At 45.6% G+C, this 14,740-nt stretch overlaps 2 protein-coding genes across 2 annotated transcripts; both read left to right on the plus strand.

Moving 5' to 3' along the window:
* Positions 1-3,824: 3,824 nt before the first annotated feature.
* LOC119095340 (cuticle protein CP14.6) lies at positions 3,825-5,343 on the plus strand. The gene is made up of 3 exons (XM_037218194.1): positions 3,825-3,839; positions 4,299-4,484; positions 4,955-5,343. The coding sequence occupies exons 1-3, from the start codon at positions 3,831-3,833 to the stop codon at positions 5,273-5,275; spliced, it is 516 nt and encodes a 171-aa protein (XP_037074089.1). The 5' UTR covers positions 3,825-3,830; the 3' UTR covers positions 5,276-5,343.
* A 5,469-nt stretch (positions 5,344-10,812) lies between these two features.
* On the plus strand, positions 10,813-12,478 carry LOC119095686 (cuticle protein CP14.6-like). Its single transcript, XM_037218542.1, has 3 exons — positions 10,813-10,821; positions 11,327-11,467; positions 11,938-12,478. The coding sequence occupies exons 1-3, from the start codon at positions 10,813-10,815 to the stop codon at positions 12,256-12,258; spliced, it is 471 nt and encodes a 156-aa protein (XP_037074437.1). The 3' UTR covers positions 12,259-12,478.
* The last annotated feature ends 2,262 nt before the right edge of the window (positions 12,479-14,740 follow it).

Below are 14,740 nucleotides of genomic sequence, written 5' to 3' on the forward strand. Positions count from 1 at the left end.
CGCGCACCTCTGATAAGAACGAAAGCAAGTACAACGATGATAATGACTTAATTAGTTTTTAGATAGCGATGTCTGCCACGTTCTGATCCTTCTCGACGGCAAAATTATTCAAAGTTATAATAATGAACTGAATTGCTTGCATTATTCATTTCATACGCAGACCTGATGCGGGAACTCAGCTTGATGGTAGAATGACGTCATATTAAGTTTGTATATTGAGTTAACACCTTCATTGAACGTTCAGCTTCTTTTACGCTGCGTAGGCAGCGCAGAAAGGACAAGAAGCATCTAAAACTGAACTGAAATGACCATTTAAAGATGGGAGACAACGTAGTGTACCCACAAATCGCCCAGATACTGTCTACCCACACGGCAGTTCCGAAAAAGATCCAGGCCTCCAAAACACCTTCTTGTCTTGCAGTCTTGTCATGCGGTGTGATCTCACAGCACACAACATTTTATGAAAAAGGACAATAGAATCTCCAATAACGAGATTGTTTCAGCTCTTCATGATGGGCAAGTTTATTACGACTCCGTTCGGACCCCTCACGTTATCAACATTAACGCATTCCTTTGAAAAAGCTGCTGGTGCTGAACGCAGCCAATACTGGGCAGTAGATATAGCTAAGCTGAGGTTGAAGGTTGTGCACTTTGTGAGATGGTGTTCAACTGACGATAAAGTAATCCGCCCCTCCTGCCTCACCCACCGTTTCATCCTGGCCTCTCGTAACGCCTCGTCTCGCCAGGAGGTCAACACGGTCGCCAGCCATGAGTCGGATCAGTGCCGCTTCGGGAGCCCCTCCGGACCCGTTAAAAAAGCCTTAATCAAGGAACCCTTTGCAAGGTAAGCCTGTATTCTGGAGCTTTCCCAAATAGACGCATCATTGCCCCCTTACATCCTCCCCCTGATCACGCAGCTTTGACAATGGTCATTGCTAGCCAATACCGCTATAGTTAAATGAAACAGAAGTGATAGTGAAGTTATGAAATAGCACTCTAAAAAACGCAGCCGGTAGATATGCAAACACAACGCCATTGTTCTGTTCACACGCATTCGAATTCTGCTTCGTTGAAAGCAAATTTATTCACAGAGATTGCTTCACTGAATATGGATTATTGACATTTTAACACGCCTATCAAAACATAAAAGTGCAGCGTGTTATTCCAAAAACAGAATTAGTTTTGATATCAGTCTTGCAATTTTGCTCAGTCCCGTTCACATAAAGACACAAAGACATGGAGATATCTGGCGAGCAAAGAGCCACAAGGACCCATCAAGGTTGGCCTACATCAGTTCCGCACACATCCTCGAAACAAAGTTTACAACCTAACCTGCATAAATCTAGCTATAAATGAGATACTTAGACCAAAGATCTTGTCCGAATAGTTTTAATGTTGCGGGAGAGCAACTTTACACGACTTCGTGTGACGGCCTGTTTCAATGAATTATCTCTTTTTCACTAAGCGACATCTGCGTCTTTATAATTCTACTTCTACCTTTTGCCAAATGAAACTGGTTTCCTCTATGTCTCGGTCTAATTTTCATTGTTCCATGAACATCTACCTTCTCTATACCTTTCATAATTTGAGCAAGTCTATTAGATCCCCTCTAAATCTAAGATATTTCAGCAAATAGCTCCAAGTTTCTGAGCCTCTCCTTATATTCTAGTCGCCAACAACATTTACCATCCCCATTCCTTTTGCTGTACTACTCCCAGTCTTCTGACATATTTTTGGGGGCATGGGGACCAAGCCGGTACAAACACTCTGGGTGCGGTCTGACATAACTAAGTGCAATATTTTGAAAACATTCCTACCTTGTAATGGATATTCCTGTCAATACGTCCGTGCACCTGAGGTGCCTTGCTCCTAGCAGCCCCGCGTTGCGTTCAGACTTCAAATCCGTAGAAATAACGACCCCTAAGCCGCTTTCTGGTAATTGGTGGTTATGAGAAAAATGACTAACTCCATGGAAGGTGCGATAACTCAAGCATGTATGGAACTTGTTCCTACGTACTAAGACTGTCAGACACAGTAATAACTCGCAGTGAAAACATGATCACGGTCCCTTGAGGCCAGCACCCTCCTTTCAGCCCCTGCCCCCTCCCCTCCCCCCCCCCCCACTGGCCAGTGTTGACACTAACCGTATTTAACCAGCCTAGAAAAACCATCATTAAGCTAGCTCCCTGCCGCCTTCCTTATATGAAAGTTGGGGACCACCTTCATATATGATGCGCTTTGCTTGTATGCTGATATTATGCAACGCCATGGCAGCATTGGCCTAAATTTCAAGCGTCTAGGGCATGCCAGTCACTGACGTAGATAGTTTTTATCGACGGAATGTCCGACCAAAACGTGGTTGAACATGGCATTTGTTCAACGCTGCTCTTTTTAAGAGCCTTCTGACATGTGATTTTCTTATTTCTTTGCTCACCGTTTCAGGGACTTTCGCCCTGGCACACACGTGGCGTTTTGATTTGACCGTGGTCACTCTTTTATACTGGTCTTTCGGTTTGAAGTGTTCGTAGCCCATGATCAAGCGGGTTGCATAACTGGGTGGCTTTGTCAGCCACTTGGACGACACGTCCTCGTGTTTCGACATGCAGGTGGTACTACTACACCAAACAGTCTTCATAGGCCACTGACCTCAATTGGGCAGTAGTCCTCACCTTTAAACACATTCACACCAGACGTTTAATTCGTGGTTTTATGCCCGCCTTAGAGAACCGGGTGCTGTGACAACCAGCGATCCAGTGCCAGCGCTCCCACCCATATCTTGGTTTCGTGGCAAGCCAGCAGCAACAGCGAGTTACGAGTGATCGCTGACCCGATAGGAGCGCGGATCTTGTCCAAAGTGGTCCCCGTGAATGCCGCCTTCAATCGCATAGGATATCGGATGGTGATTTTTACGTCTGTCTGGCAATCTATAGTCCATATAATACTGAGTTTTCGAGGGGTTGCGTGAAATCACAGCGTGCCACGTGATATGGAAGTTGTAGGATGGTGACGAAGCCATTCCGTGCTGGGATGAACAATTGAATTATCAGCGCAACGCTCATGTTGGTACATTTGGAGCAGGTGAGAGTACGATAAATACACGACTAAAGCTTGGCTTCTATGGTACGTTGAATTTGCAATCAGGAAATTAAGGTCTATCAGGGGTGTTAGCCTTCTAAAATGTATTTTCAACAATTCTACCAATGTAGTCTATACATTTCCTACATTAATATTCTATACATTCTATACATTAATAAGATATATTCTATACACTCCAGGCTACGCAAATCGAATATTAACATGGAAAATGTTTAATGCAGAATCCTAATGCAGAGAAAACTGCATCACTGTTTGCGCCTTTTACCATCGTCTAATGCCTTGCTTTTACGTAATACACATGCAAGAAGGGGATGACATTGAGCAGCTCTCACATGAGACCTATACAACAATACAAGCTGCGTAATAGTCTTTTCGTCGCGCTAGAAAGGAGTCGCGTGCCCAGCAACAATTTGGGCCATGTGCAATCCCATCCATTGAATATTTGTCTTCGGGAGCAAAGTGTATTTCAACAGTCTGCGTTTCACTGCTTCATAGGACTAACTGCCATTTCATTTCGCTTCCGACAGGTCAGGTCGCCCTCCCTCCCCAGTGCGGACCATCGCCAGGTCACAGCTGACCTCCCTGCAGCCCATCGGTCCAACCACTGATACCAGAGCCCGGGTCGACCGGACGGCGCGTGGATGAAGGCCACGCCGCCGAGCCGCAGGCTACAGACGAGAGCGATATAAGCCGACAGGTGCCCACCGCAGACCAGCACTCCTCGACGCACAACCATGCAGATGGTAAGTACGCTCGCGCCTCGGACAGGGGAGCGCTCTTGGAGGGAGCGCTATGGCGAGGACCTTAGCGATGGTCGGATGCTATTAGGTCCATACAGTGTGTACATGCACCTTTCTTGCCACTTGCTCCACATAGCTACTGCTTCGCGGGGAATGTGTGGAGTGCGTATTGCACAGAACGTGCCTTGTGTATTGTTTGTAATGCGATCTGAGTGGGCTGTTTGTCGCTGCAGCTAGTATGAACCTACATGGAAGTTGAGGCTTATGTTTTGTATAGAGCGTCAGTGACAGATTTTGGGCAATTCGCGATTCCTAGGGTTGAAAACACGTGTCTTTAAATGTCGTTTCGCTGTTCGTGTTCGGAAGAGGAAAATAATATCATTTTTCTCTTGCTCAACTTAGCCAATGTTTTCAGTTTGCTGTCAGCAAGCTTTTGCTGAATGCATTTTCTCACCTTTCCAGTTCGTATTCGCCCTTTTGGTGGCCGCTGCTGCGGCCGCTCCGCAGTTCAGTGATTTCAACCAGGACTTCAACAGCCAACAGTTTGTCAGCAGTGGCCAGCCGGAAGTGCGGATCCTTAGTCAGAAGTCCGATCAAGATCAAGTTGGGAACTACGAGTACAGCTACGAACAGGACAACGGACAGCGGGTGAGGAGGATGTGTGATGACAACATAAGCACACAATGTATTCAACAATTGAAAAAGGACATCTTGCCTGGATCAGTGCTGCCAGTAACCATGTTTCATCGTGCATCTTTAACCCCCTATCCTTCTGTGAACCAATTGCAGACGAAGGTATCAGTTTGGGCTCTTCGCCAAAACTAGTAACCAAATTGCCAACTATAAACTGCCATAGTTACTGCGAAACTAGGATGACCCCTCTCTGCCATCCCAATGTTCAACTGTAAAACACTTCATGAACTGGGCTACGATGACGCTAGACCCCAACATCCTTTGACAATTGCTTCTCGCACCCTAACGCTCTTGGTCTTGCGTTTAAAAAAATCGGGAATGTGGCCGAATGGTACAATGAAGCGTATCAAGGCATTGACGTGTGGTCACGGTGTCAGCAGAGTTTCCTGTACAGTGTGGTGTAACGCATTGATCGCTTCTTCCAGATGCAAGAGGTGGGACGAGTGCAGCCAGGACCCGAGCCAGAGACCGGTAGTATCTCCATGGAGGGCAGCTACGAGTTTGTCGGCAACGACGGCAACACGTACCAGGTCAGCTACGTGGCCAACGAGAACGGCTTCCAGCCTCAGGGCGCCCACCTGCCGCAGGCTCCAGCTCAGATCCCCGAGTACGAGCAGCTGAGGCGGGACTACCCGCAGCTGTTCTGGGCCGAGAACGGAGGAGCCGGCATTATTGTCAACGACCAGCAGCAGTTCAACCAGCAACAGTTCGACCAGCAGCAGGGGCAACAGTTCTTCTTTAATTGATTTACCTGGCAAATTCAACAGAAGACCAGAAGAATGTCAAGCAAGCGCACTATTGACCTGAACGGCATGTGGACCGGCGCGCGGCTTGTGGCGATGAAGCATGAACATCGTGCGTGTGTCGCGCTAGTGTACGCCAGACGTCATGAGAAGCCGCATTTTAGTCGCGTTACGCTGGTGTAGCAATATGTGATGCGTTGAAATCGCATTGGTTACCGGTACAATAGTGTTCCCATCAGTCCAATGGACGCGGTGGCCCCCACTAAATGTGCTATTGTCTCGTTGAAATACAAGCTGTGCGATACAGGTCTACGTATTGTGCAGCGATGAAATCTGTGAAAACGAAAGTAGCCTCTTGATACGACCTCTCACGTCATGGCAGTCTTATTACAGCACTACGCATACGTTGAAAACGCTAAACGTCATATGTACGTGCCTTACGGGTGCATGATACATGCATATACATATGTATATATATATATCTATATATATTATATATATAGTATGTATATCTATATATAATATCTAGACATATAATATAGAATATTTATATAGATATTATATGTATATATATATATATTACATATATAGAAGGAAATAAAAAAGGTTTTAAGTTGAATTGCTGAACAACAAACCATATAAATCTTGAATAGCCTTAATTACACAAACCATGCATATATACGGAGGTTGTCTCCAACAAAATATAAATGGCTTGAGCTGTCCTCTTCACCATAATTGCAGCCAGAAAAATAAAAGCCAGATCTTAAAGGTGCAGCCTGTTGATTGTTTTGTTTAAGTGCACTCTACCTACCATAAGCTTTGAGGGAATTTTAGTGCACCTCCTTCCTGTCAGTCAACAGGCCTATACCAACACCAAACACAGAAATGGTTCAATAATTTATTTTTAATGATGCCACTGAAAAGCGAGTGTGGCACACCAATCTAACCGCATATTGTCAAAACTTCATATTGGTATTACATGTTTTCGGTATCCATATTGTACAAAAAGGTTTCCCAAATGATGTATTACTTGCGTGCATCAACACACCATGTAAACACACCCGATGCCTTCATGGGGCCACCAATTCAATATGTTTAGTGGACACTGTCTCTTGAAGCAACCAACCGGCACACCTGTCTCTGAAGCACGCCCCGCCCCCCCCCCCCCCCTCCCCTCCCCCAGCCACGCATAATATTAATTGGCTCAGGTGCTACCGCAACGAAATGTTGTCAATCTTGCCGATTTTCATTGTTTTTCAAACATAAAACAACGAAATACCACAGCCATGCTCTCGCCACACTGCGTGCTGACGTTGATATTCCACTGCGAGGTGCGAGTTGCAATGAACGGAACAACTTCACACGATGAAAGAGCAAGAGTTCAGGATCTTAGTATGTTCAGTTCCCATGCCCCATTCACAACCATACACAGTGCAAATATCGTTGGACAATGCACTGTGTAAAATGGGGTATGCTTTATCCGCATGCATTCGCCAAGGAACGTAGCCAGCTTCTATTCATATTTCTCATATTCACACCACTCAACCATTGAATGCTGCATTCAACTTAACCTACACTTACCAGTTCGTCACAATCCGTCCGGTTAACCCACCGAGACACCAACCCCGATGATTGACAATGCCGCATGCCGTAAGTTGCGCCTCTGACGGCAAACTGCGCATTTCTGATAAAAATGATAGTAAATACAACGATGGTGATGACTTCATTAGTTTTTAGATAGCGATATCTGCCACATTCTGATCCTTTCGATGGCAAAATTATTCAAAGTTATAATAATGAACTGAATTACTTGTATTATTCATTTAATAAACAGAGCTCATGAGGAAACTCAGCTTGACGGTAGAATGACGTCATATCAAGTTTATATGTTGAGTTGACGCCTTAATTGAACGTTCAAATTCTTTTACGCTGCGTAGGCAGCGCAGTAAGGACAAGAAGCATCTAAAACTTAACTTAAATGGCCATTTAAAGATGGGAGACAATGTAGTATGCCCACAATTCGCCTACATACTGTCTACCCACACGGCAGTTCCGAAAAAGTTCTAGGTCACCAGAACACCATTTGTGTTGCAGTTTTGTCATGTGGTGCGATCTCACCGCACTCAACATCTTGTGAAAAAGGGTAATAGAACCGCGAACAACGAGGGTGCTGCAGTCTCTTCTCATGATGGGAAGTTTATTACGACTCTGTTGGGAACCCCTCACGTCATCAACATTAACACATCTTCCTTTCAAACAGCTACTAGTGTTGAGCGCAGCCAATGCTGGGTAGTAGATACAGCTAAGCTGAGGTTGAAGGCTGTGCACTTTGTGAGATGGTGTTCAACTGACGATAAGGTGATCCGCCCCTCTTTCCTCACTCACCGTTTCATCCTGGCATCTCGTGACGCCTCGCATCCCCAGGGGTCAGCAAACGGTCGCCAGCCATGAGTCGGATCAGTGCCGCTCTTCCGGAGCCCCCCCGGAGCGGTTAAAAAGGCCTCAAACATGGAACCCTCTGCAAGGTAAGCCTGTATTCCAGAGCTTTCCCCAATAGGACGCATTGTTGCCCCCTCACTCGTCCCTCGCCCGGATCACGTAGCTTTGACAATGGTCATGGTTGACCGACACCGCAATATTAAGTGAAACAGAAGTGATATTGAAGTTATGAAATAACACTCTAAAAACGCATCCAGTAGATACGCTAACACAAACGCCATTGTTCTGTTTACACGCATTCGAATTCTGCTTCGTTGAAAGCAAATTTATTCAAAGACATTGCTTCACTGCATTTGGATTATTAACATTTTAACACGCCTAGCGAGGCATAAAAGAGCAGCGTGTTATTCTAAAAACAGAATTAGTTTTGATATTAGTCTTGCAATTTTGCTCAGTCCCATTAACATAAAGACACAAAGACATGAAGATATCTGACGAACAAAGAGCCATCGTTCCAACAAGGACCCATCGAGGTTGGCCTACATCAGGCTCCACACACATTCTCGACACTAATTTTACAACATGACCTGCATAAATTTAGCGATAAATGAGATATTTAGACCGATAGATCTTGCCCAACTGGCTTTTAATGCTGCGAGAGAGGAACTTCATATGACTTCGTTTGACAGCCTATTTCAATGGATTACCTCTTTTTCACTAGGCGACATCTGCGTCTTTATAATTCTACTCCTACCTTTTGCAAAATGGAACTGGTTTTCTCCGTGTCTCTAATTTCCATTGTTCCAATGAAGATCTACCTTCTTTATACCTTTCACAATCTTGAGCAAGTCTAGTAGATCCTCTCTAAATCTAAGATAATTGAGTAAATACAGTTCATAGGCTCTGAGCCTCTCCTTATATTCTAGTCCCCAATAACATTTATCATCCCCATTCCTTTTTGCTGTACTATTCCCAGTCTGCTGACACCTTTTTGGGAGCATGGGCACCAATCCGGTATACAATACTCTAGGTGTGGCCTGACATAGGCTAAGTGCAACATTTTGACAACATTCCTAACCCTGTATTGGATGTTCCTGCTAATACATCCGTGCATCTGAGGTGCCTTGTTCCCAGCAGCCCCGCGTTGGATTTCAGACCTTAAATCCATAGAAATAACGACCCCTCTAAATCGTTTTCTGGTAATTGGTGGTTATAAGAAAAATGACTAACTACACGAAAGGTGAAATAACTCAAGCATGGATGGAGCTTGTTTCTACGTACTAAAACTGTAAGACACAGCAATAACTCTCAGTGAAAACATGCGCACGGTCCCTTGAAGCCAGCACCCTTCTTTCGGCCCTCTGCCCCCTCCCCTCCCCCCCCCCCCCCCATTGGCCAGTGTTGACATTAACCGTATTTAACCAGCCTGGAGAGCCACCATTAAGCTAGCTCATAGCAGCCTTTCTCATCTGAAATTTGGGAACCGCATTCGTATATGGTGCGCTGGCTTGTATACTGATATTCGGCAACGTTCATAGCAGCATTGACGCAAATTTCAAGCGTCTAGGGCATGCCAGTCACTGGCGTAGACTGTTTTTATCGACGGAATGTCCGACCAAAACGTGGTTAAACATAGCATTTGTTTAACACGGCTCTCTTTTAAAGCCTTCTGACATGTGGTTTTCATATTTCTTTGCTCGCCTTTCCAGGGACTTGCGTTCTGGCAAACGCGTGGCGATTTGATTTGGCCGTGGTCACTCTTTTATACTAGTCTTTTGGTTTTGAGTGTTCGTAGCCCATGATCAAGCGGATTGCATAACTGGGTGGCTTTGTCAGCCACTTGGACGACACGTCCTCGTGTTTCGACGTGCAGGTGGTACTATTACACCAAACAGTCTTCATAGGCCACTGACCTGAATTGGCCAATAGTCCTCACCTTTAAACACATTCATACCAGACGTTTAATTCGTGGTTTTATGCCCGCCTTAGGGAACCGGGTGATGTGACAACCAGCGATACAGTGCCAGCGACCCCGTCCAGATCTTGATTTCTTGGCAAGCCAGCAGCAACAGCGAGATACAAGTGATCGCTGACCTGATAGGAGCGCGGATCTTGACCGAGGTGGTCCTCGTGAATACCGCCTTCAATCGCATAGGATATCGGATGGTGTTTTTTTCATGTCTGTCTGGCAATATATAGTCCATAAAATCCTGAGATTGCGAAGGGTGGCGTGAAATCACAGCATTCCACGTGATGTGGAAGTTGTAGGTTAGTGACGAAGACATCGCGTGCTGGGATGAACAACTGCATTCTAAGCGCAAGGCTCATGTTGGTGCATTTGGAGCAGGTGAGAGCACACTAAATACACGACTAAAGCATGGCTTCAATGGCGCGTTCAATTTCCAATAAGGAAATTAAGGTCTATCAGAGGTGTTATCCTCCTAAATATATATTTTTAACCACTCCAGGAATGTATTCCACACATTCCGTATATCGATACCCTATACATTCTATACATTAATAAGATATATTTTATGCATTCCGGGCTACGCAAATCGAATATTAACTTGGAAAATGTTTAATCCACAAGGCTAACGCAGAGAAAACCGCATCATTGTTTATGCCTCCTTTCCATCGTCCAACGCCTTACTTCTACGTAATACACATGAAAGAAGGGGAAGACATTGAGCAGCTCTCACATGAGACCTATACAACAATACAAACTGCGTGATAGTTTTTTTCATCGTGCTAGAAAGGAGTTACATGCCTACCAACAATTGCAGCCATGTGCAAGCCCATCCATTCAGTATTTGCCATCGGGAGCAAAGTGCTTTTAACAGTCTGCGTTTCACTGCTTCATAGGACTAACTGCCATTTCATTTCGCTTCCGACAGGTCAGGTCAACTCCCCTCCCCAGTGCAGACCATCGCCAGGTCACAGCTGACCTCCCTGCAGCCCATCGGTCCAACCACTGATACCAGAGCCCGGGTCGACCGGACGGCGCGTGGATGAAGGCCACGCCGCCGAGCCGCAGGCTACAGACGAGAGCGATATAAGCCGACAGGTGCCCACCGCAGACCAGCACTCTTCGACGCACAACCATGCAGATGGTAAGTACGCTGGCGCCTCAGACAGGCGGGCGCTCCTGCAGGGAGCGCTATGGCGAGGACCTTAGCGATGTTCAGATGCTATTAGGTCCATACAGTGTGTACATGCACCTTTCTTGTGACTTGCTCCACATAGCTACTGCTTCGTGGAAAATGTGTGGAGTGCGTATTGCGCAGAATGTGCTTTATGTATTGTTTGTAACGCAATCTGAGTGGACTGTTTGTCGCTGCAGCTGGTGTGAATTTACATGGAAGTTGAGGCTTATGTTTTGTATAAGGCGTCAGTGACAGGTTTTAGGCAGTTCGTGACTTCCTAGGGTTGAAAACACGTGCTTTGAAATGTCAGTTCGCTGTTTGTGTTCGGAAGAGGAAAAGAATACCATTTTTGTCTTGCTCAACTCGGCCAATGTTTTCAGTTTGTTGTCAGCAAACTCTTCCTTAATGCATTATCTCACCTTTCCAGTTCGTATTCGCCCTTCTGGTGGCCGCTGCTGCGGCCGCTCCGCAGTTCAATGATTTCAACCAGGACTTCAACAACCAACAGTTTGTCAGCAGTGGCCAGCCGGAAGTGCGGATCCTTAGTCAGAAGTCCGATCAAGATCAAGTCGGCAACTACGAGTACAGCTACGAACAGGACAACGGACAGCGGGTGAGAAAGATGTGTGATGATAACATTAGCACACAATTTATTCAACAGTTGAAAATGGACATCTTGCATGGATCAGTGCTACCAGCAACCATGCTTTATCGTGCGTCTTTAACCGCCTATCCTTCTGTGGACCAATTGCAGACGAAGGTATCAGTTTGGGCTCTTCGCCAAAACTGGTAACCAAACTGTCAACTATAAACTGCTATAGTTACTGCCAAACTAGGATGGCCCCTCTCTGCCATCCTGGTGTTCAAGTGTAAAACACGTCATGTACTGGGCTACGGTGATGCTAGACCCGAACATCCTTCGACAATTGCTTCTCGCACCCTAACGCTCGTGGTCCTGCATTTGCAAAATTAAGGTTTGTGACCGAATGGTACAATGAAGAGTATCAAGGCATTGACGTGTGGTCACGGTGTCAGCAGAGTTTCCTGTACAGTGTGGTGTAACGCATTGATCGCTTCTTCCAGATGCAAGAGGTGGGACGAGTGCAGCCAGGACCCGAGCCAGAGACCGGCAGTATCTCCATGGAGGGCAGCTACGAGTTTGTCGGCAACGACGGCAACACCTACCAGGTCAGCTACGTGGCCAACGAGAACGGCTTCCAGCCTCGGGGCGCCCACCTGCCGCAGGCTCCAGCTCAGATCCCCGAGTACGAGCAGCTGAGGCGGGACTACCCGCAGCTGTTCTGGGCCGAGAACGGAGGAGCCGGCGTCATTCTCAACAACCAGCAGCAGTTCAACCAGCAACAGTTCGACCAGCAGCAGGGGCAACAGTTCTTCTTTAATTGATTTACCTGGCAAGTTCAGCTGAAGACCAGAAGAATGTCAAGCAAGCGTACTGTTGACTTGAACAGAATGTGGCCCGGCGCGCGGCTTGTGGCGATGAAGCAGAAACATCATGCGTGCGTCGCGTTAGCGTGTGCCCAGACGTCATGAGAAGCCGCATTTTAGTCGCGTTACGCTGGTGTAGCAATATGTGATGCGTTGAATCGCATTGGTTACCTGTACATATAGTGTTCCGATCAGTCCAATGGACGTGATGCCCTCACTCAAATGTGATGCGTCTCGTTGAAATACAAGCTATGTCATGCAGGTCTGCATATTGTGCAGCGATGAAATCTGTAAAAACGAGAGTATCTTCCTAGATACGACTCTCACGTCATGCAGTCTCCTGAAAACTCTACACATGCGTTGAAATGCTAACGTCATACGCACGTCCCTTACAGATACATTATGTATATATATATATATATATATATATATATATATATATATATATATATATATATATATATATATATATATGCGCGTATAGAAGGAAATGAAAAAAGGCTATGAGTTGAGTTGCTGGACAAGAAAACATGTAAATCTTAAATAGCATTAATTACACAAACCATGCATATATACAGAGGTTGTCATCCACAAAATAAAAATGGCCTGAGTGCTCAATAAAGAGCTGAGCTTCACCATATTTGTAGCCAGGGAAAGGAAAGTTAGATCTTAAATGTGCAGCTTGTTGATTGTTATACTTAAGTGGACTTTACCTACCATAAGCTTTGGGGGACTTGTAGTGTACCTCCTTCCTGTCAGTCGATAGGCTTATGCCAACACCAAACACAGGAATGGTTCAATAATTTATTTTTACTGATGCCACTGAAAAGGTGGGTGTGGCACATAAACCTTGCCGCATATTGTGAAAACTTCATATTGGTACTACATGTTTCCGGTATCCATACTGTACAAAAGGGTTTCCCAAACCATGCATTACTTGCGTGCATCAACACACCATGTAAGCACACCCGATGTTTTCATGGGACACCAATTCAGTCTATCTAGTGGGAATTGTCTTTGGAATCAACCAACCAGCCCACCTGTCCCTTGAAGCACCCCCCCCCCCCCCCCCTCCCCTTGCATAAGATTATATTTGACTCAGGTGCTACCGCAACGAAATATTGTCAAATCTTGCCGATTTTTAGTGTCTTTCAAACATAAAATAACGAAATGCCACGGCAATGCTGTCGTCATACTGCGGAGTGACGTTGATATTCCACTATAAGGCGCGAGTTGCAATGAACGGAACAACTTCACACGATGAGATTGCAAGAGATTAGGATCTTAGCATCTTCGGTCACGTGCCCCATTTACAACCATACACAGTACAAATATCGTTGGACATACACCTGTGTAAAATTGGCAGATGACAGATGACTGACAATGCCGCATGTCGTAATGGCGCATGTGACGGCAAATCGCGCACCTCTGATAAGAACGAAAGCAAGTACAACGATGATAATGACTTAATTAGTTTTTAGATAGCGATGTCTGCCACGTTCTAATCGTTCTCGACGGCAAAATTATTCAAAGTTATAATAATGAACTGAATTACTTGTATTATTCATTTCATACACAGACCTGATGCGGAAACTCAGCTTGATGGTAGAATGACGTCATATCAAGTTTATATGTTGAGTTAACACCTTCATTGAACGTTCAGCTTCTTTTACGCTGCGTAGGCAGCGCAGAAAGGACAAGAAGCTATCTAAAACTGAACTCAAATGACCATTTAAAGATGGGAGACAATGTAGTGTACCCACAAATCGCCCAGATACTGTCTACCCACACGGCAGTTCCGAAAAAGATCCAGGCCTCCAAACACCTTCTTGTCTTGTAGTCTTGTCATGCGGTGTGTGATCTCACAGCACACAACATTTTATGAAAAAGGACAATAGAATCTCTAATAACGAGATTGTTTCAGCCTCTTCTCATGATGGGCAAGTTTATTACGACTCCGTTCGGGACCCCTCACGTATCAACATTAACACATCTTCCTTTGAAAAAGCCTGCTGGTGCTGAACGCAGCCAATACTGGGCAGTAGATATAGCTAAGCTGAGGTTGAAGGTTGTGCACTTTGTGAGATGGTGTTCAACTGACGATAAAGTAATCCGCCCCTCCTGCCTCACTCACCTTTTTATCCTGGCCTCTCGTGACGCCTCGTCTCGCCAGGGGGTCAGCAAACGGTCGCCAGCCATGAGTCGGATCAGTGCCGTTCTTCGGGAGCCCCTCCGGACCCGTTAAAAAAGCCTTAATCAAGGAACCCTGTGCAAGGTAAGCCTGTATTCTGGAGCTTTCCCAAATAGACGCATCATTGCCCCCTTACTCATCCCTCCCCCTGATCACGCAGCTTTGACAATGGGCATTGCTAGCCAATACCGCTATAGTTAAATGAAACAGAAGTGATAGTGAAGTTATGAAATAGCACTCTAAAAAACG

Source organism: Pollicipes pollicipes, unplaced genomic scaffold (assembly GCF_011947565.3).
Source record: "Pollicipes pollicipes isolate AB1234 unplaced genomic scaffold, Ppol_2.1 Scaffold_4219;HRSCAF=4965_pilon_pilon_pilon, whole genome shotgun sequence".
NCBI classification, from domain to species: Eukaryota; Metazoa; Arthropoda; class Thecostraca; order Pollicipedomorpha; family Pollicipedidae; genus Pollicipes; species Pollicipes pollicipes.